Source organism: Poecilia reticulata, linkage group LG11 (assembly GCF_000633615.1).
Source record: "Poecilia reticulata strain Guanapo linkage group LG11, Guppy_female_1.0+MT, whole genome shotgun sequence".
In the NCBI taxonomy this organism is placed as follows: Eukaryota; Metazoa; Chordata; class Actinopteri; order Cyprinodontiformes; family Poeciliidae; genus Poecilia; species Poecilia reticulata.
Window position 1 is genome coordinate 21,537,998 of NC_024341.1, and position 26,021 is coordinate 21,564,018.

Below are 26,021 nucleotides of genomic sequence, written 5' to 3' on the forward strand. Positions count from 1 at the left end.
CACTTTGTAAAAAAAAAATAAATAAATGAAGCCAGAAAAGAAATTACACTTAATTATGGAGTAAGATGAACTATTATGTCCCAAACAATAGCTGGAAAGGTGCACAAAAATAGCCATACAAAGTCATTTGCATGCTTTTTACGGGTTGGGCTTCAAAAATATGCTTTAGCGGTGTGTGTCTTTTATCAGACGTCTATTCATTTCCAGACGCTCTTCACGCAAGGCGGTGGCGCTTTATTCATACCGTATTGTGTTGCAGCGATGGAGAAAGAGTGCAGCCTTTTATGTGGATGTCACCGCACAAATATGTCCTTGAATAATAAAAACCGGAGGCTGTAATAAAGACATAAAGCAGGATGTCATGCGGTCTCCCACAGCGGAAGATTAGTGAGGAAGAAAAAGAAAGAAGGATTGTTGTAGAGTTGATGTTCAAGCACACCTGCTGGATGGAAAGTGGGTTTTATTTGAACATTTTCAAGGTGTCTTTCATATCCAGAGGGGATCATTTGTATTATAGCCAAGAGATTAAGCATTTGCAAACAATAAATGCTATAAAGTACAAAATTGAATAGACGTAAAACCATAAGTACAAGTACAAAACTCAACAAGAAGTAAAAGGGCAGGTAAAAATGAAATCTTATATCTTATTGGTTCTGCAGCTTTTTGAATCTTCATCCTGATCATAACAGAAAAACTCTGAACAGGGTTTGGTTACGCTCTGGAAAAGTCTGTTTTTGTGGAGAAGTTTTATTGACAATGCGATGTATTTTATTGTTTTTCTGACAATAACCAACAAATAACAGAAAAATTACGATTTAAAACATCCTTATAAAACTACTGTCCATGTTAAAAGTCCTCAAAATGCGATAAAAGTGCATATATGTTGGTGAACTTTTTTGCATAGTGTCCACATGTTCGTCTAAAGAGAGTTCATTTTCGATTATTCAGATATTTTTATTTCTCCACAACTTCAGCTGCTTAATCATTAACGTAAACACGAGAAATGGCATGTTTACTTTCATTTACGACTTCTAAGTCTGAAATTGTGACAATCTCCTCCTCCGTGAAGGTAAGTGAGTTTATCCAAAGGGGAAGCAGGAGGTGACAGATGAGCCACCTGACGTGTTGTTATCAAACAGCTCTCTTATCCTATTTGCAGGTCTGGTGCAGAATTAGCTGCAGTGCAGAGGAAGCAGGAGACCTGCATGATCCTGCAAAGTGTATGGCTTTAAAAAATGAATGGAGGATGAGCCGAGTTTCTCCAGGACGAGACAAATGAAGAGAATCGTCTGATGGGATCCCTGTGGAAGAAGATCAGGGGGGCGTCAGAGAGCAAAATGCTTTGGTTCAGCAACACCAACGCCAAACGTCTGCCGGACGGAGGCGCCATCGACCCCCCAGAGGTCAGACGCAGTTTAATCTCAGAAATGATCCCTTAGAGTGAAGAGTAATGAATCCTTTCCCTGCATCACACTGTTGCTGCTGCTGCTTTTGTGCTCTGTAGCTTCACTGCAACAGAATGTTAAAGTAACAGATTTTATCATATTTTCCAAAAAATAAATAAATAAATAAAATAAAATCTGAGAACACTGTGTGAGAAAAGCTAAACCTGAAATAAAAAATGTACTTTCAAGCAGCATTACAAATCTATGACAGCGTTGCTCCTATCGTAGACAGAAAAAAGTAAATTTCCACCAAACGTAATTTCAGAAATGTTCTAGAAAAAACAGTTTGAGTTTGAAGTTGAACATTTTCTGGAAAAATTTAGAAATTTTAGATTAATTTGAGGGAGAAATTTTTAAATTAATGTCTTTGCCCATAAACCTTTTTGAATTTGTCTTAATAGAAACACAGCTAATATTGTAAAATTTAACTGGAAACCTTTGACAGGTAATAAATGCAGTTTATTAACATATCGAAGTCCACATAAAAACAACGCAAATATAGGGAGTCTGAGCTTCTAACTATCCAATAAATATTTATGGATACCCCAAAAGTTTGAGGCGTTATTAAAGTATATTTACTATTTGCATAGATGTATGTGTCTTTTGTCAGGACTGGTTAGATTTAGTCTTGTATGCGATGGGAATTTTCTTTTACATCCTGTGTTTGTTCTGTGGTTTGTTTTCAGTTTTTCTCCTCCCCTGTCACAGTTTAGTTCATCTAAATAAAGTACTTCTGCTTCAACAACCTGGTTGCCTTCCTGTCGTAAATCTGGGTTTCAGTCACTATTTCAGTCATTTTATAGCCAGTAGTTCGGTGGTGATGTTTTATTTTCAAACTGAATAAAAAATGAACATAGATTTAACATGTTATTGTTCACAGTCAGCATCTGTCATCTATTTCAGTGGAAGATTCATGTGTGGTGGCAAAAATCAAAAAACAGAAGAAAACCATTTAAAATTAAGCTTAAAGTAGACTGGTATATCCACACTTATTTATCGTTTGTATAGTCAACATGTTTATATGTAATACATGAGTCTGGGTTTCATGTAACTGAGGCGAAGACCTGCTGGTATGTCATATTTACCACACCTGGGCAGACCGTGAAGGCATCACTGTCGGAGCCGACCGGAGCGGTACACAAACTGTATCAGGTGTCTGCTCGCGTCCAGTCCCGCTCTCTGTCGTGTCAAGGATATTTTCAACCAAAATACGGCGGAGAGAGTTTCTACTCCACTTATTTATCTCTGTTTGTGTTTTCGTCACCTTCCGGCGACAAGATGAGCGGATTGAGAGAGAGATGGAGGGCGGACAGTGGAGAAGAAGACCAGAAAACCAGCGTGAGTGATGTTTTAAAACTATTATTTGAACATTAGTCACTCTACATTAGATTATTTTACAGTCTGTACCTGTCCGATTTCCAACAGCTGTAGAGTTAACAAACCGGATAGTCCAGCTTGTTTCTCCTCACTTTTGGCTCCGGCTCAAATTCCTACAGGACCTTTAAAAAGTGTTAAAGTTTCACCATTATAAAGAGTTTAAAGTTTGACAGCAGTAATACCCACTGAAGACGTTTTCACACATTATATATTCCTAAACATTTAGGAATAGATGCGCAAAAGGAGCCGGAGCAGTGCACCTGTTTTGATGTGTATGTGATGTTTGATGCGCTCGGTAAACAGATCTTATCATTTTTAAAAAACCACCGAAGAGTGTCCTGATGGCTGCTCACAACAGGAAATACAGTTTATTTCATTTCCATTTACTTAATTTACTCACAGTTTAAAATGAACGTGTCACATACTTGTATAAAGAAACGTTTTGAATGAAAAGGAGTAGCTGGAAGAAAATACATCGTATGTCGTCCACCTCTTTTCTCAAAAGTCAATTCGCTATAGCATAAGCAAAAAATTATCAACCATCCATATAGACGCATATTTAAATGCAAACCAAGCCCAATGTATGTTAAAAATATATATATTTATATTTATATCGCCAAAAATATATATTTTTGTGCACAGTAATCTACTAAGTCAGTATACTTCGTTATACCTTGATTTTATTTTATTAAATGTAAAAAATGACCTACTCTTTTGTTTAGATAAATTGTTCCCCATTTATGTATCTGTATGTTGTTTGTGACAATAGTGAACAATAAAATGTGAATAGAGGGGATTTTCTTAGAGCTGGTATGACCCTTCAGACGCCCCTTAGCAGTTTATTTAGAAAAGCTTTACCTGTCTGACCCTTGACCCTTATCCATTCATCAGCATCTCTCTTCACACCTATAATTATCAGAGTTTGGATGTGTAAACAACCCAAACCTGTAGGTGTTAAAGCAGATGTCCTAATCAATTAGCTTAAAATGAAGACCCAAATTGATTAAAATTAATTAAATCAATGTATTTTTACAGTAACTTTAAAGTCCAGCAAAATAACCTATTACAAGGTCTACATTGTTATTATTTTCTTGACAGCAACAAATGTTTTATTCTAATAACTTTCTTAATTTAGATCTGACATAGCACATACAGCTACATCTTTGTGAAGCATTAGGCTAACATTTGCAGGCTCACTTCTTCTTTTTTTTAATATCGTATGTTGAGTTGGCTCATGTTTGTAACCAGGAAGTGAAAAATCTTATTCACAAGATGGTAAAACAAGACAAATTCAACTTTTAAAACATCTTAGATACAATATTTGACTCTAATAAACAGTCACTCAGCTACTTAAACCTGAGATACTGTCACGTTTTGCTTTTCCTCAAGCAAAACCTGAGGACTTTTCTTTACGTCATAAATTGTAATTGTTGTGTTTCAGCTGCTGCTCTTTGCACATGTATCAGTGATGTCTGAGCTCCATCTGCAGCTCACATGACGCAGACGGGGAGCTGCAGCAGCCAGTACAATCTCAATTTTTTTATATTTAAAAAGCAAAAGAGTGTCAGCATCTATCTCTATCTAACATGATGGGAGGCAATCAGAGACAATAAGTCACTCTGCAGGACATCCATAAATAGAGTTTAGCTTTAAAATGTTGTGAAGGGCTTTGAACTTCCTTGTTGCTGAACTCCTGTGTTATATAACTTAAAACTTTGGCATAGAAAATGTCAATTGTGGGATCTTCTAACGATCCCCTGAAACCACAATGTTTTTTTTCTAAAGTGGTTGCTTACAGAAAACATTGGTTTTGTCACTCCAGATCATCAGACAAAACATGAGCAAATACAAATGATGGATTTCTTTTTAAGATGTTCTTTTATACCAGTGGTCTTTATGGAACAGTCATTTTACAGGGAAGGGAAAACATGAGGTAATCACCTTTTCCTAGACGGTGATCTTACTCACCGACTGAGCCACCCAGCATCCCAAAGATGTTGTTTTTTCTTTTTAAGGTTAAAAACTATCCAAACCAACCGGCCAAAGTTGCTACTAATCACAACTTTGTGGTTCAGTTTCACCCTCACACAACTTGATTACATGCTTAGATTTAAGAAATCACTTCAATACAATCTGACAACAGGAAGCAGGTTTTAAAATCTTAGAAAGCAATATAACATGCCCAAATTAAATAATTATTGTAATATTAAAGAGTTGAATGACTCAATCAAAATTAAGTTTTTGGAGTGACCTAGTCAAAGTCCAGACTTAAATCTGATTGAGATACTGAGACATGTTTCATAAAACAGGCCTTTTGTACTTAAAAATCCTCCTATGTGGGTCAAACTTAGTCCACGGTGATTAAAAACTCATTAGGAAGGAGTTCATGCAAACACTGATGCCAGCTGTGGTTGCCACGGGTGACGCACCCAGGTATAGGTTAGCTGGATGTAAGCCAGGTTATTTTGGCTTCTTTTTCTTACCTTAAGCAAAATAAAAGAAATAAGATTCTTACTATCATATTTATCCAATATTAAAATCAGTTTAATCTGAAACATTGACAAAAAAAACTAAATTAAGAAATCTGTAAAGAGGTAAATACTTCCTCGCAGCACTGTAAGTTTTGAAATGAAGCTAAATTTGGAAGTTGAGCTTGTTTCTTCGGTCTTTCCCACTAAGGTTTTTGTTTGGTAATCTCTGTATAAAATATATGTCTTTGTGTATTTAACTTGTGAACATTACTTCTCACTCCAAGGAAAAAGCAGCATCGTTTAGCTGCTGCCGTTCTGGCTGAGGGTTGAAAATGACCCAAATTTATTCTCATAAAAGTTTATTTTTTCCATATCGAACACAAACAAGTCGTCTAAAATGACTCTTATTTCTAAATATCATGCTGCTGTTTCAGTCCAGATGTTCTGACCACCTCTGTCCGTTTAGAAACTGATAAAGAAATTATCTGGCACCTTTCAGGGAGGCGCCTGTGCACACAAAGGTGGGAGAGACGTGTTAAAACAAGATATCCAATTACATCACCTACATGCAACAAAGCTGAGTCAGTACGTGCAAACAGATTTCTGGAAATCGCAAATTGCACATTTCTATCCTAAATAAATGACATCAATGGTAATCTGAGCTAGATTACATGTTTAAGAAACAAATTTGGCTTGCTTGTTGTTGCTTGTTTAACTGTTCGCAACAATTTATTTATCCTCATGGTTTATTCTGCTTCATTTAACTAGGTATTTGAGTCCTGCGTTTCAAATCTCCGCCTGGATATTTTTGCTTATTTTAATTGTATGAAGTTCTTTAAATGTCTAGTGAGTAAATATGTTTGCCCATTTATCCATAACAGTTGGGACTTTTAATATCTAGCAGTTATTTACAGTCTATTAAAAGAGCGTCCCTCAGATTAATTTCACTTCCTGCTACGGCGGGAGTGAAATTACCATAATAACCCGATATTGGCTGGAAAGCGCAACGTCTCCCCTTTCAGAAATCGTTTTATTTTTTTCAGATAGCGCAAGATTTGGCAGAATTATGGTACTGCACATTTGTTTATTTAATATTTATATTATCAGCTAGTTTTTGGTGAAACTACTGATGTCAGGACATTTAAAATTTAAAATATTTTATTGTATTGTTTGTGTATAAATGGTATAGTTTTATCCATAGGGTTCCAACAGTCTAGAAAAGTCTGAAATGTAATTTTTTTTCCAGGTTTGCGTGGAAATCGAATTTAGAATGTAGAAAGATATTGTTGTCTGTCCACTCATTCATTTGTCCATCTATCTATTTTATTTCAATCCATCTGTTCAGCCTGTGGTTAGTTAAAATATAGCTTATAAATACTGGACTCAGTAAAAATCAGAACTCTGAATTCATTGAGCTCGACTAATTTGAGTAAAAGCCCCTGTGAAAATGCTGCTGAAGCAAGATGGTGCTGTCATCCACAGTGACTCGTGTACTGAACAGCCACTCAGTGGGAAAGAAGCCATTACTCTAAAAAAAAAAACCCGTACAAGTCAGATTACAGTTTGAAAATGCACAGAGAGATAAAGCTCTCCTTTTTTGCAGACATTTCCTGTAATCTGATGAAACTAAAGTGGATATGTTTGGCCATCGTTACACTTGGAGGAAGAGCGGGGATGCTTGTACTGTCCTAATTGTGAAGCATGGTGGTGGCAGCATCATGTTGTGGGGCTGCTTTGTTGCAGGCGGAACAGGTGCTCTTCCTAAAATCAATGGGAGAAAAGAAAATTATGTGGAAAATGATGTTGAAGTTAAAGGTTGGGCGCAGATCAAGCTTCCAAATGGACGATTAGCAATAGCATTCAGCCAAAGTGGCTTACGGACAACAACGTCAATGTTTTGGTGTGGCCATCACAAAGCAATGATCTTAATCCGATGGAGAATTTGTGAGCAGATCAGAAAAGGTGTGTGAGAGTGAGGTGGCCTACAAACCTGAATCAGCTGCACCAGTTCTGAGTATGAATGAGCCAGAATTCCAGAAAACTATTTTGAGAGGCTTAAGGAAGAAACCCCAAAAGGTTTGACCCAAATCATGCAGTTCAAAGGCAAGAAACTCATAAAATGGACGTAAATGTCAGATTTTAAAGACATAAACAATCAGATATAATCATAGATCAATCTGACAGATTCTCTCTCTCATTATTGTAGCATTTAAGAGAGGCATTCCTGCAATTTTAATTAATATAAAACAGTGAGAAAAAGGTATCTATTTATTCAACAGCTGAAATAATATTCCAAATTAAAGACGATTTAATTATAGAGCGATGAAGCGATTGTTTGCACATTTTAATTGTGCAAAACAAATATTCCTTTCACACATTTAACAACTGAGTTGTTTTTGGATGGCTTGGCTAATTTAATTTCTGATTAGCAGGAATCAGAGATTAAATGATTGTCCCACTTTTTGCTGATAATAGATATGAGTCGATGTGTTGAAACAAGCCAAAAGGACAAAGAACACCCTGTGGGTGTTACTTATTGCTTAAAAACACCTTTTATTGTTTCAAGCCCTCAAAGGTTGACTTCATTAAGTCAACCCTTTATAAAAAACAATTGACTTGATATTTTACTGAGTTGCTTGCTCGGTAAGAATGTGCCAAGACCTGTTGGGCCTGTAATTAAAACGAAATGGCATCATCAGATTGGCAATCAAACGTTTTCTTTTTTGGATCACGCTTAAGCATTTATGTGACAATCAAATGGCACTTCATCAGAAACACCAAAGAGACTTTGCCAGATAAAGATTAAACATTTCGCAACGGGTTGTAAAGACAGAAGAGAAACTGATTGCATTATTTCCCATCATGATGCTGCGTGCCAAGAGGATCACAGACATGACTGAACAAAATATATTTATATAGACTCAATGCGGGAAGTGAAGGCCTTAGTGAACACACACGCGCAGTATTTGTTCATGATCCGTTTGTTCATGATGCAACGAAGTGGATAATTCTTACAGTTTAACTCGAAGCATTTCTTATCTTGAACGAGAAACTTTTCACCACATTCTGCTGCAGAGCCGCAGTCCTGACGCATCTCCTCTCGTAGCGTGAGAACAAGCAGAGGAGGCCTATCATTTTCCATGCTGGGATGTTATTAAAATAGCTTAGCTGGATTCTGATCTGTTTACTGTCAACTCTGCAGGGTATTTACATGGCCAACATAAAAAGATCAAGCTGACGAAATGCAATGTTTCCACTGCTGGCATGTCAAGAAATAACAGGTATAACTACAAATATGTGTGAGTCGCTCAGGAATAATCAAAAAAACAAAACATTTAATGTACACTTTTATTAAAAAGAACGACATGTATAGACAACATGTACAGACGAGCTGTTGGACATTTGGTAGGTTTTCAGTATAATAATACTGGGGTCACAGTTTGTCTTGTTCAGATCTTCATGGTTAATTGTTAAAGTATTAGACAAAATTAAGTAAAAAATAAAAAACAACGGTTCATAATTTTACCATTTTTACCAAGATTTCGTTAACAGCTCAAATAGTTTTTAGCACAGCTTTTATTACACATCCTTTGAATGCTTGCTTTATACTTCTGGATATTAAAATATTCCACATAAAATAAAAAATGTTAAAAAATGTTCCTTAAACCTTAAGCTGCCTGCCTTAGTGGTAGTTTTGTTTAACAAGTCTTTTGAGGAATCCCAGCTCTCTGGAAGCTGTGCATAAGACTGACACAACATGACACCTGTCATGAACATGAAGGAGTCCATATGAATGTTTATGGCTGCTGTTATGAAGTCTCATTCAGTAAATAATGACACTTTTAATGCAAAGCTGCACTAAAAGTGTGAACTTTGCATTAAGTGCCATTATTTACTGAATGACACTTCATGTCTTATGCACACCCCTTCAAATAAAGTGTTGCCGTATTTCTTTACTTTTTTGCAAGAACCCTGATCTTCGCTTCATCCATGATGACTTTAAATTAATTTTCTTAAATATTGCTCACCTTCTTGAGGTCTTCTTTCTGCACCTACTTAACAGCAAACATTTATTTGAGGTCATTGTCATGTTGGAAAACAAAAGGTTTTAGTGCTGACTGCTTTAGATATTTGGTTCGAAATCTTCATTCCTTCTGGATTTTTTTTAACTTGACGAGATTCCCAGGCCCAGAGCCAATGAAGTCACCATGATTCACTCTAAGTCTCTGGGTTATTCACCTCTCTTCTTCTTCCAAACAGACACAAGATCTAGTCACCTAAAGAAAATGCCTAAAGTATTCATCCTCTCTCTTTTACTTCCTTTTGGCTTCAAAGTGTTCCTTCTGGGGAAGTGGATTTTCTTTTAGAGCTTTAGTTGTTTGTTGTTTTTGAGGCTACAATCCCTGACTTGGTTTAGTTATTTATTGGTGTCAATTGTCCTTTAGAGTCTTTGAATGGTTTTGTTTCTTCTCACTTGTGAGTTGTTCACACTTAAACATTGCAAATACACAAAATCTTACCAAGTATTTTTTTGTTTTTCTAGTGAAAATATTATAAAATAAGATAAAACTATCTTACGAGTAGCTTTTTAGCAAGATATCTGAGCTCGTTTTAAGTAAATAGCTATGATTTACTAAACCAACACATTAGCTCGTATCAATTATCAACAAAAACTGGGACAAACATTTAATGTCTGTATTGATTTTAAAAGAGTTCTTGTTCTACTGGCAGATTATTTCATTTATAACAAGACGTTTTCCCATAACTGAAATAATCTGGTGATAGTACTAAAACATTTTCATCAATATTTACTTAAAACAAGCCCCGATATCTTATGGAAATGTTACTTGTGCATAGCTTTGTCTAATTTCATGGGTACTAAGATATTTGCACTGGAAAATAAAAATAAAAGTACTTTGTAAGATTTTGTTTTTTTGCTGTGAAAAGCTGAATTTCCTTTCAAAAACAAACTTATGGTTTAAATGAACATTTTTAATATCAGCTAAGATATCTTTTAGCTGAATTAATATAATTTGTAAATATAGTGCATCTTTTATGACTAATTTAATGTATAAACTTGTGGTATGTGAAAAAACTGTATGCCTTACTCCCCCCGATTAGGCATGTAAATGACACCAAACACTTTGTGTTGTGAGCTTAAATGTGTGAAAGGACAGCAAGCACAAACATGAACATATTTGGTGTGTTCAGTTAGGTTTGTTTGCACAGTTTTGTTTATTTTGCACACTGTAACCAAACCAGAAACTGTTATATAAAGACTTTTCATTAATCAGCTTTATGTAACCAGCATGACGCATTCCTCAGAGTGCTGCTACCTACCAATGTCACCGTCTGGTAGACAAACGACGGCCTTGTCCTTTTGCAGTTTTTATCACCTCAGTAACTCAGGAATCACAGGAGGTTTGCATGCATAGTGCTTTCACTGATGTGGACAGCATCACCTAACGCTACTTTTGTTTGAATGTTGAAGGAGATGTTTTATGTACAATTCACATTTTGCCCATTTTCGTACCTCCATTTGGGTCTCTACTGCTTCTAAAAGCCGTCCAAGCGATTAAAAACAAAACACACAGCTGGTTTTTGGCAATAGGTTCATGTTTTTTAGGTGTCTGGAAAATAAGCCTTTTCAAAATCCTCTGGAATGTAACTTCACAAATCAGCAGGCACTGACTGTTGCCTAGCAACCCCAGAGAAGTCCAGCCTGTTACCTAGCAACCGAAGTTGAGCTCCGGGACATTTGGTCTACGTTCACATTGCAGCATGAACTGACCCAATTCTGATGTTTGTTTTTTTTTATGTAACGTGATATGTTTCTCTTTTTATGACAGTCTGAACAACACATGTCAGATTTTTTTCAATGTGATCCAGACCATTTGGATATCCGATATGTATCCGACCTTTTCAAATGTGACCTGAATCTGAACAGCCAGATCCTGAACGTCACGGATACTTGATAAACATCACTACAGTGCGTCCTGATACGCGCAAGCGGGAAGAAAAACGTCAACACCTATGGCTCCAATCAGACAACAACTTCAAAATCATAAGCTATGCTACACCGTTAGCATCCTGGTTTACTTCTGCAAACACTGAGCACTTCTTTTTTTGACGTTGTTGCGACCTCTACTGCGCATGCGGGACACTTTAAGGTCGTTTGCAGTTCACACTGGAGGTCACATACACGTCGCATATATTTGTAAGCGTGAAAAAATATGATTTGACAAAAATTCGGAATTGGGTCACGTCACGATTCAGAGTGAATGTAGCCTTGGTCAGCGGGTTTTACCATTGCTGTACAATGGCAACAAGGGTTTTGTTGTTGATTTACCATCCAGAAAGCACTTACCGTAATCTTGTTGATTGTGCAGGAGGCGCTACTAATGCTTTTCAAAGATGTATGATTACATAATTGCGGATCCGTTTGCAGTTATTTTCACATTATTTCACAAATGTTGAGTTGAGTGGTGTGATCAGCAGTTTATTTGATTTTAATTAGAGACACTAACACATCTCAAATAGGCAGAACTGTAAGAACAATTTGTGCAAAAAAAAATTATGAGCGTACTTTCTACAGCTAATAAACTTATCCAAACTTCTTCAGGGTTGCATAATAGGTCAGCTTTAAACAATACAGGACTATTGAAATGTTCCTGGGTCTAATATAAACTGTCCTTGGCTGTTTATGATCCGAGCAGTGGAAATGTCTCTCCCCGTTCTTTCTGTTGTGCACGTGTCATCAGAGACCTGCAGGGGAGGCTAGCGTCAACTGGCACTGTGGCTCCCCGTCTGGAGGAACAGTGCACAGGAACAGGGTTGGGCCTGGCAGTGCCTCACCCAGCCTTGTAAGGCAAGACAACCGTGACTTCCCACAAGCTTAGTCACAACACAGACGCAGTCGGTCCGGATCACATCTGCCTGGGAAGAGTCTCAGATTGCTACATCCGTTCAGGTAGATATGATAGTGGCTCTTTGAGTTAATGTATTGTATGGTGGGGTTTTATTATGTCTGTGGAGGGAGATGAAAGATTTTTTTTTTTTTGCTTTTAAAATGTTAAATGTTTTGGGGGGCGGGTTTATATAGATTTATCTTGAATTTTATTAATCTATCCAGGCAGAGGTGTTTAAAAAAAAAAAAACGTAAAAATTATTTTTATCCAATTATTTTGTCACATGAGCCGCTTTACAAGTTGGGCAAAAAATATGTGACATAAAGTTGTTTCAAGTACTGTATAACTTCTCCACCCATTCGTAACATGTGTAGTCATGTTGCTCAGTCATAAAACCGGTGTTTGAGATGTGGCTGGAGATAAATTAACCTTACAGATGTCTGTGAACTCTACTGGTGATGCTACTGTCTGTCCCTGCAAATTATTGGTCCTTTGCATTGATTGATGCTTTGTGTGGATGACTCCTTGTATAGAGTGTCAATCTGTAAAGTGAGATCATCTCCTAAATGATGAGCAGCTGTAATGGAGAACAGTAGTCTAATAACGTGGGACTGGATGTCATAAAGGGAGTAGATGTTTGTATTATCTGATGATACAGACATTAAGAAATCAGGGATGTTTGTTATAAATCTATAAAACTCAGTCAGGATGGGCTGATCTTTAGTCTCAAACAATATTAACTATTGTAAAATGCTGATTGTTTGTTTTTTTAATTGAAAAATTGGTAATTAGGAATAAAAGGTGCAAATATTCTTTTTTTTTTATTCTTTGTCCATTTTTTACGATCGGAAACATTTCCAAACTTCAGAATTTGTCTTTCTTGTGACTCAAGGGAAGCATGCCTTCTTTCAGCCAGCTGCCTGGCAGTTCTGCTTCTCCCATAACAGAATCCTTTACAATTGGAAGCAAATTTTCAAACAGAAAATTCTATTTTTTTTCCAGTTTTACCTGAAATTTAGTCAAGATGGTTTTCCTCTTGGCAAATATAGATTTTATTGGACAGATTTACAGATTGTAAACAAGTCTTCCACTTATTGAAACTGCATGAACGTTATGTTTATATTCCAGGTTAAAGTAATCAGAGTTGATTAACTACGATGAATATAGAAAGATAGCTGTGACTGAAAAATCTGAGCTAAATTGTGTAAGGAAAACAAAGGAGAAGGTTGAAGAAAGACACTTTCAGTTGTTCCTAGAAAGGGGGTTGCTCTTGTGAATCCAGATGAGCTGATGAAGAAAACAAGTCTTATTTACATTTATACCAAGTATTCCCAATTCTGAGAGGCATTCCTAATTGTAAAAATCACTAAATGGGAGTGGGAAAACAAGTTGGAATCTGTAAAGCAGCTGAAGCACTGATCCATCCTCCTGCTCTTTTGTCTGGAATGCTGAGAGCAGGACAGGAGTAAATGAGAACAGACTCCCCCGCAGGGCTCATTACCACTCAGCTGAAAGGCTAAACCAGATTATTTTACTCTTTGTTGCTTTCTAAGTTCCTCTGTATCTCTATATCCTTTATATCACTGAAGGAAATTTTACAGAAAAATGTTGCATTGAGTTCCACATCTACCCAAAAACACAATTTATTCCATGGAAAAACATTTCAGAAATCACAAAAGTAAACAGAAGAACATTCTGACTGATGACGTAATCCTTCTATTGCCCCTTTGCACGTGACGTCACTCGTCCGCTCCTGTAAAGCCCGTCAAAAACCGCACATTTGGTAGCCTAATATCTGGCTACAAGATGTGCGGTAGCCAGACAGTGTCTAATATCGCTCTTATTTAGTTGATTTCGCATTAAAAACGGTCACAGGATGCTGCGAGGTCAGCTGCACAAACAGACAAGGATACAAACCAAACTTGTCATTTTATTGTATAACTTTTAATGAGGGAAGATACAGCGGCGATGGATAGCAGCTGTCAGTCACAATGAGTGTCAACCCTCGGTGTAAACGCGGATTTGTAGCGAACACTTTTTACAAGGTAAGAAGATTAACGTTCATAATTTATAGTAAGTATGATTAGAAAGATATCAAATATTGCACTATGGCGAAGATGCGTCTGGCCATCCGTAACCATGGAAACAATGCCCCACCGTCATGTAGCCTAGTATGTATGGAAAAAACTGGTAAGCATATCGTCTTTTTTACGTTTTTTAGGCTGCTCCGGTTTAAGGGGAACCGCTGTTTATGACAAAGCGACATACATCATGTAGTGTGAATTGAGGCAAAGTCGGTAGTTTGAGCAACACGTCAGGAGGGACGAAGTACGAGTCGGTTTCTAAGCTAGCTGTTTCCAACTGTTGTGAATATCGCCGTCTATGAGCTCCAACCAGGTGTGTTACGTTCACGGACAAATTATCTTGACTCGAACAAGTAGAAACCGTGAATTAACTGGCTAAAACAAATTGCCAGTTGTTGGAATATTGAACAGTTACTCTGTTCAATTCTCCCAATCCTCACATCCGGCGCCCATCATGGAGCTTCGAATGATTAAGTGACGTAGTTGCAAACGGTCGATATATTACCATTTATACACTGCAAAAACACAGAATTTTGCCAAGTAATTTTGGTCTTACCAAAATAGTTTCGTATCTTACTACACTTAAAATAAGACAACAACACCAACTCATACGTAACTTTTTAACAATATGTAAGCTTGTTTTAAGTCAATAATTCCTTAAAATTGCAGAAAAGTACTTGTTCCATTGGCAGATTATTTCACTTGTGACATAGGAAAAATGTCTTGTTATAAGTGAAATAATCTGCCAATAGAACAAGTACTTTTTCTGCAATTGTAAGGAATTACTGTATTAAAACAACCTCCTATATCTTGCTGAAACATTATATGTAAGTTAGTTTTATCTTATTTCAAGTCTACTAAGACATTTTCTCAAGAAACTATCAAAATTACTTGGCAAGATTTTATGTTTTTGCTGTTTATCTTAAGGACTTTTTAGTCCTTAAGAAACCGGCGTTATATAATATTCCAAAAATAACTCATATTTCATAAGTTGAATGGAATTCTATTTGGAAACAGATTGCAAGATAGTTTTTGAATTGCTGCATAAACTGTTGCAACGTTTTGTTATACATTTATTAAATCATTTTGTTCTGAAGCTTGAAGGGAAAATCAATCACTGTTGTGAAAAATATTTGAACCAATGGGGTTGATGTTATCAGCAAAGCTGTTTTCTTTATGTTTAATTAACCTGAAGGTTCAATCTCGCCCTGAGAAATGATTTTGTGCAAACCTGCTCCGTCATGCAGGAGGTGGCCTGAGTGGATCTGAGCTTTGTTTTGCCTCTTTACGGGCTGAGAGAACCGCAGAAATGGAAATGAAATGTTCCCTGAGCTGCATGGGCAAGCCCAGAAGGTCAGAGCAGATGTGCATTTGCATACTTATGCCCAGAACAGATACTTAAAACCTTGGAACATATTATGTTTATTTAAGAGATCTGAGTCTGCACTTGCCCATGAAGCAGAGAGAAGACGCGTGTAAAGATCAAAGGAAGTATTTAGTTGTAGCCAAATGTAATAAACATTTTTATTAGCGTATTCTGCTATGTTATGCTGTACAAACAGAGCTGCAGGTCATTAGGTGTGGTGTTTTGCAAATGTGTTAATACCCTTTGAGTTTTTGGCATGTTACAACAGCAAACTCAAATTTATTTTGTTAATTTTTATGCAATGGACCAACATACAGTAAATAAATGCAGTGAGGCACTGACTTCTCTACAAATACATACTATCCAAAATAGAAGCTTATATTTCTATTTTTACCTTAACTGGAGTATTTTGTTGTTAAAACCTTTTAATTATGTTTTAACACGGTTTAGCAGTACGATGGTACAAAAAAATTTCTGTATTTGTATATAAAGTCAATGAGTATCACTAGTTGTGATACTCATCAGGATATGTCACCACAACATGATGCTGCCACCACCATGTGTCACTATGGGGATTCTATGTTCAGGTTAATTTTAGTTTTCTGCAGCACAGATTATTTTCCATGTGAATTTTCCATATTTACTGTTTCTTATTTGTGTTTGTTGCATAAACTCTTAATAAAACACAGTTTGTGGTTGTAACATGACAAATTATGAAAAGTTTTAAAGAGGTATGAATACTTCTCTCATTGTTGCCATTGTTGAAATTGAAATTGAGCAACCTTTTACAGCTCTACGGGTGAGTTTAAAGTTTGAGACATTTGTTGTGTAACTTTAGACGATGCTCTCTGCACATGGGTGGATGTCTGTAAATATTTCTGACAATAATCCTGGAGAAACTAATTAAGGCTTGTTCTGAAATTCAGTGTCTTCATTCTCGCTGATACAATGTTGATGCTCTTCATTCTTCCATCAGTGGCTCTTTTGTTGTGGTTTGGACTTTGACTTTCAGTTTTCAGCCTTCATCCATCTGCACCTTAATGTAGAGGCATGCTAGCATTAAAACATACCAGTAATTTACTAATTTCTACATTAAAATTGCGAATAGATGGGTAATTACCAGTGAGCATGTTTAGTTAACATGTTTAGCGCTTGTGACAAACACCTTTCACTGCACGCCACAGAAGGTTAATGTGCAGTTTGGAGTAGATTACTTATTTCTTTGCACTCTAATCACCTCTCAGGGTGTGTCTGTCCCTGGATCATTTCTGCCTTTAGGACCAAGAAGCCCTCAAGGCTTTTTAGCTGTTGCTTCTTTAGATCAGGAATGAGTCTCGCCCCGCCTGTCAGCGCCTCTGAGCTGATGGTTTTCAGGAACGTAATTATACACAAATACCTGGCGTTCAAGCCGAGCCATTTAGTTTGCGACTACAATGCAAATCAGAGAACAGCCTGCTGACGTAAAAAACAAGATGTTCTCATGTCTTGCTCTTTGTTCTTATAAGCCGTCCAGCTCTGCTTGTGTGATTTAGAGCATTTGGTGGCGCTCCTGGTAAAGCTGTGAGAAAATCCTTAAAGTGCAGCCATCTTTTATTGCAGTAGTCTAATCTCAAACTGAAAAAATAAACTGCATGTGTAAGGCAGAAGAAAAAGAAATCCCATGTGAAGAAATTATAACTGCTGTATTATACTTTTGTCATTACGGCGGCGGAGACGTGAGTTTTCTCTTCAGCTCTCCTCCCTGTTTTTATTAAGTTTCAAGTTTTGAGCTGATATAGACATTAAAAAGTTTCTAATAACCATTTTGTTTTGATCTAATTGCACATTTTGAATTGTTTTCCAGAGTATCCGCCGGATTCTTATTTAAAACCTTCTGGTATTTTAGTATTTCTGACATCATGCACTCAAACACGATTTTCAGGGTATTTAAAAGAGAATCCAGCCCACAGCATTACAGGTCCTCCACCCTACTTAAGAAATAATTTTTCACACACTCACTCACTAACTAAGTAGGCTTAATTAGTGTCTCTTGATTCTACATTGTTGATGGTTTTAGAACTTTGTGACTCCAAGTTGCCACTCAGCTTCCTAACTGATCAGAAATATTTATTTTCTGCTTCCTTATAATCCCGATTAACAGAATGAATTTTGTTCCTCACAGGTTTGTTTGCCACACCTTCAGATTTTTAATAAAAGTGACTAAGAACTATTTATTACTAATTTTGTTTTTTTAGATAACTATACGACTGTGACAGCATGACAAACCAATTATAGCCCCCCAAACACAAAAACCATTCTTAGAAATTGCTTCTTCTCTTATGACACCAGTCATATGATTTATGTCACTAAATGGAACAAATTTGCCATTTATTGATACAGTCATTAAAAAACAGTGGAGAAAACAGCAAAACTAACAATCCACATAATTCTGGGAGGTTTTAAACATAATTTATTGGAATTTATTGGAACAACAATAAATCAAAATTGTTATAAGAAATTTATCATGATAAATGATAAACAACATGATTTATTCTCACCCCTAGTCTATACAGATCTGCCTTAGATGAACTGCGTGTTCTCCTCTCTTTCCTGTTTTGAAGAATGACTTGGACAAACATGCCTGTGTTTCATCTAGCGATGGGTTTTTTCGAGACGAGCCAGTAAAAGTGTAGTGAGCTTTATCTTTAACAATCTGAAGCACTAGGCTGTTCTGCTGAAAAGCGTTTAACAGGAAGATCCAAATCACTTTTTACTTGGTATTTTCTGTTTCTGATTTATCATGGCGTGATGAAAGCACACAAACAAGTTTCCCGACGGCATGTCTTTGTAAGTAGGAAGCACGAAACAGTTTGTGGTTATTCCCAGGAAAGGAGTGGCTAAATATCTGTGACATGTGGTGTTACTAGTTTAAAAAAAACAAACATTTGTAACAGTCCGTATTAAGTGATTTTGCTGTTTTGCGGCTCTTAACGCTCCATGTAGATGCCGATTAGGATAAATATCAAAGCAAAGCAAAGCTGTGTTACTTTCGTAAGATTTTGTTACAGAGAGATTCACTGTGCGACCTTGTTTGCTATACTTCTTCAACAGTGTGCGACGAATTATTTCTGCATTAGACCAGGAAGCATTTTACGGCTGCGAGTCGGTAAATAAGAGTGACTGTAGAAAAACATGCTGGTGAGGATTCATGTCGACAGTTTGCATAAGCAACAGCAGACGCATGATGGTCTGTTGAGTTATGATTTATGCAAAGTTTATGCAATGGTCAGAATCGAAAAAATAAAATTCTGACAAAATACAAGCAAGAATTTGTAAGCTAATACAAAGGGGCAACGAAAAAGTACTTCCAATGAAATTAATGAGGAAACAGCAAAAATATTCCTTCTCACAACTGGAAAACAAAGTGATTTACAGTTTGTAGCTAAGGAATGTGACAAAACAAATGTATGAAATGGTAAAGATGTGGATTACAAATAAGAAATAAATAAGAAACATTTCATTAATTTAAGTAAACATAAATAGGACTGTTTGCTATTTCACCATATTTTAAAATATCTATAATCAGTTTAGTGCAAAAGTCTTCTTAGGGCTTTACCTCGACATATTTGATTTAAGGTACTTTACTTTGACATATTTCTAATTCAGGCATTTAATAGTGCCAATACTATCAAAATAAAGCACAACTCTAGAATAATAGACAAGTTAGTGAAGAATAGGTTTTAAATTTGGCCATAGGTACAATCTGGTCTTTTATTTAGTTAAATTCCTGAAATAAACAAAATAAAACACACTTGTTCACTTTTAAACACACATAGTAAAAATTTGCTGTAACGGTCTGTATTGTTTATTTTTTACCATCTCTTCTACTTTATATTTGCTTGTTTTGGTTAATTTGCCCCCTTTGTCTGATTCATACTTATGTAATGCAATTCTGTCTCTTCCTGTTTTCATTGTGTACCACCGCTGCCCTTCTGTTTTCTTCAGTACTTAAGTATTTTCATGAATCATGGAGATTACTCTTGCATGCAAATGCTTAAAACCTATTATTACTCACTATTACAAAGGATAAATGATTTGATTTACCTCCAAAGTTGAATAGAAATCAAATGCAGCCTCTGACATCATACTTTCTTACTTCAATGGATCATCCTCCTGGAGATTATGCAATAAAAGGATCATTAGTTTGCTTTCAGAGGGGACTGAAGGGTCAGGCGTGTTTAAAGGATTTTAATTGACATCATTGTTTTTTTAGCGAAGAGGAGTTCTTTAAACTATTCACTTCATGCAACAAAACGCTGATTATCTTAATAATGTATCTGTTACAGCCTCAATGATTGAAGCGTTTACGTGCATATTTAAATGTTCTCTCATTACTTCACTTTATTACACCTTTCCTTTTGTAAAATGAAACAAGCAGTAGATTCCTTCACGATGCTCAGAGTGAAAAATATGACAAAGTGGCATTGATCATGGAATGATGTCTCCACAGTATCGCCTGTAAAAGATGAAGGAAAATTTCTGCACAACAAAAACAGAATGTACTTCCACTGAAATGAATGAGGAAACGGCAAATATTTCTTCTCGTATAAACTCAGTGGTTGATGCTGAAGAAACAGATCTGTCCTCAGGTGATTACGGTTTATTGCTAAAGGATGTAAAGAAAGAGACAAAAACTGGCCCACAACATTTGTGTGCCTTAAATTTAGATTGAATTGATACATAAATTCAAGTCCAATCAGTTTGTTTTTTACATAATCAATTACTATTATATCCACTTTAAAAGTTTATCATGTCCAATTTGTGCCTTTCTACCAAGACACGCATGTGTTTCGAAAGCAGCAGTTAGTTAGTTAGTTAGTAAGTTAGTTAGTTTTGTTATTAGAAAATAAAAACGTGGCAAAGAAAATAAAATGGCAAAGGTGTGGATTATATATTTAAAAACAAGAATCTTTTCATTCATTTAAATGAACATAATGAGAACTGATTAGAAAAACATTTTTTGCAGTTCAGTGCAAAAGCATTTTTCAGTTCAATATCTGTGACTGTTTTTATTTAATGTAGTTTATCTTCACACATTGCTCAATCATGCATAAAACAGACAAAACGGTTTTTGAATTTGCAGATTGCTCTTGCATACAAATATTTAAAACTTTGCACCCTGTTTCCACTTAGTTCATAAAATGTAAACTGGTTTAGACCTCTAATCAAACCAAAATCACTCCACACAATCTCTTGCTGGTTATAAATAACTAGAGTAAGTAAAAGCCGCTATGTGACTTCAATGTTGCTTTAGTTTCATTATGGAGTCACATAGCCACATTTTCTTACTCTAATCCAAGTCCAAACCTCTAGAGCTATCCTCCAACTTTCAACACACATGAATCAAACTAGTAGTTTGATTCCTTAAACAGCAGGCAGTTCTGCTAATAAGACATTTATTTGATTCAAGTGTGCTGGAGATGGGATGCATCTAAAGGTTGTAGGATATTAACTCCTGGACTAAACTTTGCTTTTCCTCCTCTAAGCTATGATTAAAACAAGGATGAATATTTTTAATCTAAACTAAATCTGCAGTTTGCAAAGTGGGCATGAAAGTTTGAGTAAGAATTCGAGTAGTTGGTAGAAATCGTCAGATGGCATGGTGGTGGCAGCATCATGCTGTGGAGATGAGGGGGGTCCCAGCAGGAGAGGGAAGAGTCAGATTACCTAGAAACCAAAAGAATAGTTTTCTATTTGTTTGTTTGCTTTCACTCCATCTTTGGTAGAAACCAAAAAAGAAACAAACTGTTACATTAACGATGATTTAAAACTTTCAAGGCTTCAGTTTAAAATATGTTTTGTTAATCTGTGAGCTTTGCTATATGAATGAAATCGACTTATGGTCCATATCCACAGGACTCAACATACAGACTGATCAAGAATTTCCTGTCCGTTCACTGAAAACGCTGCTACTAGTATTGTCACAAACACTTCAATCGAAGCGTTGCATGACAAACATTTTTGTTGTTATTTGTTGTTGTTGCCAAGGAGACAGAGCCAAGTGGAGAGTGACTAAGCTGGGGGTTTTAGAGCGTTTTGTATTTTTAGCCCCGGCTGCACTGGACTGGTTAGATTTTCTCCAGCTAGCTGACCACAAACCCTGAGTGGAAAGGTCTCCTCACTGTGTGTTGCTAAGATTTCCAGTGTGATTGTAGGATTTGCACAGTGGAACTTCAGTGATGAGGAAGTTTTATGACTTAAAAACCGCCCTCCCTCTATGCTCCTCCTTCCACTTTCATTTTGAGCTCCTCTTCTTTCCCTTCATCAATCTTAACCCCCCCCCCCCCCCACTCCACTTAGTCATCCACCTCCTCTTATCGTCTCATCTTTCATTCCAGGATCTCCGCAGGACGCTCAGACTTCCCTTACAGGATCAGGATCAAGCAGGACACATCTCTGAGCGGCACAGCAGCAAGGTACAAACTCAGAGCGGAAAACACAGGATCGTTTACCGAGACGACGGAGGCGGAGATCAGAGGGATAATTTTTTCTGTCTTCTTTTTCCCCACCATGGAGTGTAGAAGAGCAGCATAGCCGTTGTGCTGCCTCAGAAACCCAGCGAGCAGAAACAAAGAGCTGTGCTCATCACTCCCACAGAAGAAAAGGTAGAAGTCATTAAGGTATGTTTTCCGGCTCAGTGGAACTATAGTGGCGTTGAGCTTTTCCAGTGTGTGTTTCATAGATGTGTTTGGTGTTTTAAGGTCTTCCTCGGAGCTCGGTCAGAGGCGGTGCAGAGTGTCAGGATGCTGACGGACGAAGTGTCTCAGATTCAGGAGGTCAGAGCTCAGCTGCTGGGGCTTAAAGCATTTAATTACTTGTGCAGAGCTCAAATGAAAGCCTTTATGTTTTCTGTGCATAGTGAACATTTTTTTGAAGCATTATCTGTTTTTGTTTGTAGGTGCGGTACTGCCTGAAGACTCTGAGACAGCAGATGGCTGCCAGACAAAACAGCAACTTCAACAAGGTAGATTCCTACTTCTAATGCTTAAAACATGTCGTACTGAATCAGCTAACAGCTCGTGTTTTACTCAGTCTGTCTTCATTTTTTTCTTACTGAAGAATCAACTGTTTTATATTTACGCATCTGTGTCTGGCAAGTGAATTTGATGCTTAATTTGGGGGGAATATGGAAAAATGTATGAAGAGATGTGAACATGTAAAGGCAAGAAATGCATGAGGAATTAATAAAAAAATGAACAAGAATTTAAAAGCAAATCGACAGTAGAAAGTGATGAAATGTAAAGAAAATATTCCAAATGTCTTTATTTTTGTCTTTATCATTAAAACATGGATGTTCTCTGATATTGGAGAGTCTAAAATATGAAAGGAAAATGTTAAAATAAACCACAAGTTTAGGACTCATAAACATTCAAGTTTTTAAGGCGATTTATTTGCACTTATTTTTGTAGTTTTTTTTATTATTATTTTAATGTTGTAACTTCTGAGGTTTTTCTCAAAATTGTGCCTGAACTTTTTAAATATAGCAATTCAGGCTATAAAAACCTCAAAATAAGAAGCTGAGTAAACCATAAGAAATCTAAACGTTGCAAAGCATTTTGATTTAATAATCGAATCTGCTATTTATAATCCAGATAATCTAGACATCTGAAATATTCAAAATCTTCTTTTCCGTCCCTGTTCAGCCTTTGGTTTATTTTTACATATAAACTGAGTTTTAAGAAATTTTACAACACTTGCATTTGAACGGATATAACTTCATTACATTGAAAATAATGGGGGGTGGGGGGAACAAGAAATCTGATAAAAGTCAAATCATGCAAGGAAAGATGGTTACAAAGAGCAAATCCAGAGAGTTCATTTAGAAAAAGATCTTTAAAAATATATATTTAAAAACAATTTGAACTCTTTAAAGTAAATAAAAAAAGCAAATGCAATAATTTTCAAATAAAATTTCTTCTTGGAGGAAAAAAAATCAGATTTTTTTTTTTTTTAGTTTATTTGTATAAGCTGGGCTGGTAACCTTTGTGCTATTAAACTCTGCACATTGTGTAAACATGATCATCTTTGCTTTTGTAGCTCTAAATGCTTCTGTTTTCAACTTAATTTAATATTAACTTTGCACCGCTCTCTCCATCGTAGTTATTTGTTTGTCCTCATTGCACAACGTGTTAAAATCCTTCCAGATGAGCTGCAGGCGGAGCAGCAAAGCATCTGGACTCATTTTCTGCTGCTGTTATATGTGCAGTGGTTTGGTTTTGTAAGACTTTACAGAGGCTCCGCATATCTGTGCTACGAACATTTTGTTCCCTGTTGTACCTGTGGAAATGTCCTTTTTCCTCCTGTAATGCAAAGACACACAAAGTGATTTCTAATCCGTCCGTCTTGCATAATTAGTCCAGAGCAGAAAGTAGCAGCAAACATTCAGGAGCTGCATCTGGTTTATATTTTGTTTTCCTTTGCGTGGGAGAATTTTTTTTTTTGCATTTCCCTCAGAAATGTCCCCAGTCTATGTTGTTCAGTAGAGAACTATGTCTGTTTACAGCTCACTTCTGCCTGTTGGCCTGCAGACCTCAACCATTAAGTTTTGATTTTCAGCCTCATCTTTGTTCATCCCAAAATTTCCCAGATTCCTGGAATCCTTTCGTGATATCATCTGCTGTAGTTAGAAATCCCAGTATTTTCACATTCTTTCTCTTGCATGATTTTATGTCAGACTTATTAGATTAAATTAAACCACAGACAGTTCACTAATTTTTTTTTTCCACTGGGACTTATTCCAAATCTTTCTGTAGCAACATGCCTAAATAAAACTTGTAAAATTATGTTGTTGTTGTTTTTTTACTTTACTGTTCCAGCATCTATGGAGCTTTCACTGGCTACATAATAAAGCAAAACCAAAAACTTAAAAAAAATTTTTACGTAAAAATAAATAAAATAAGAAATAAACAACAACCTTTTCACTCTGGTCACTCTGTTTCTGTTTTCAGGTTCCAGAAAATGACTTCAGAGTCAACAAGCCCATCAATCAACCACCGATCACCAACAACAACAATAACAACGTCGCACTTGACATTCAGGTTAGCTCAACTTACGTCATTGCATTAATGCATCTGTGTGCTTTTTACATACTAATATATATAAATAAGCAGGGGTGAAAGTAAGGGGGTACGGCAGGGTACTGCGTACCCCTAAAAGATTTAGCTGGGGTACGCAGTACTCGCAAGAGAGGGGAGCGGCTGTCTGCTGTAAAAAATCAACAGGTTCACTGTGTAGCTGTGAGTGCATCACTAATCAGCCGTGACTGATTGGTTTTTCAAGAAAAATCTAAAACACAACTTAATCAGTTAATAAATAACTTTTTTCCCATTTCATACTGTTTCTGAACTGTTCGTGCTTTGCTAGAGCAGGGGTCCAATAATGCGTCGATTGCGGAAGGTTTTGAGTCGATCTCGGCATTAGGTGACAAACTGAACACAGCCAAGACGCTGAGACCAGCCAGTCCTCTGGCTGGGTTAAAACGTTCATAACTTTATTAAAGAACAACAACAAAAATCAACAAAACGTGTTCAAATTAATGACCCAACAAAAATAATAATCTCAGTGATTATTGTTTCAACAAGGTGTTGCGCAATTCTGTGCGTTTCAGTTCCATTATCAAAATAACTAGCAGAGCAGGAGTTTAAAATTAATTAATCAACCACCGCTGTGTTCAGGTGGTTATTAATAATCGCAAAAATAAATATCAAGCCTGCAAACCTAATATTGTAACGGACTGAATGTTATGTTTTTAAATGTAATCTGTGCTCGGCTCGAGGAGCGAGCGGTTGCCATGGCAACGGGTGTGCGTAAATGACAGACGGAGAGTAAAAAGGTGCAAGTGGTTTAGAGTTGATCACCTGTTTGGGTTGTTTTACCTTTGTTTACCTATGTCTTGGCGCATCACAGCCGCTGTAGTTTCTGAACGTTCAATAAACAACAAACTTGGACTAATTACGTCGTTCTTTGTGACTATACGTCATCCACAACAAACATCAAACACGGTAAATATGTTTCATTAAGTATTTAACAAACAAATGGCTTCTATAGCGATAATTATGTGAAATTAAATTAATTGTCTAATATAAAAAAATAGTTTGGTGCCGTCAGGCTCAGAGTCTGAGAGGCTTTTCCTTTATCAAACAATTTTTTTTTACTCTTATTTAGTGGAAATATTGATGTTGATGACATTTTATCCAAAATGATAACCTTTATCAACCTTTATAGCTCCATTGTTGAAAATGAGGCTTTAACATTCACAAATGATATTGAAATATAATCCAATCCAACATCTGGTTTGAGGTGATTCCTCTGGAACCTGTTGGAGGAAAAAT

General features: G+C 36.4%; 1 protein-coding gene across 2 annotated transcripts in view; it reads left to right on the plus strand.

The window, feature by feature from the left end:
- The first annotated feature begins 1,277 nt into the window (after nucleotides 1-1,277).
- The window catches only part of tuft1b (tuftelin 1b), a 31,597-nt gene continuing 6,853 nt past the window's right edge, over nucleotides 1,278-26,021 (plus strand). Inside the window, exons 1-7 of one of the 2 annotated variants that reach the window (XM_008422518.2) lie at nucleotides 1,278-1,403; nucleotides 2,724-2,783; nucleotides 22,029-22,106; nucleotides 22,212-22,310; nucleotides 22,392-22,466; nucleotides 22,589-22,654; nucleotides 24,639-24,728. In XM_008422518.2, coding sequence (XP_008420740.1) covers nucleotides 1,293-1,403; nucleotides 2,724-2,783; nucleotides 22,029-22,106; nucleotides 22,212-22,310; nucleotides 22,392-22,466; nucleotides 22,589-22,654; nucleotides 24,639-24,728 — 579 coding nt within the window. In that variant the 5' untranslated portion in view covers nucleotides 1,278-1,292. Of the gene's footprint in view, nucleotides 1,404-2,723; nucleotides 2,784-14,030; nucleotides 14,247-22,028; nucleotides 22,107-22,211; nucleotides 22,311-22,391; nucleotides 22,467-22,588; nucleotides 22,655-24,638; nucleotides 24,729-26,021 lie in introns of those variants that run through there. The other variant, XM_008422519.2, reaches the window with a different exon arrangement.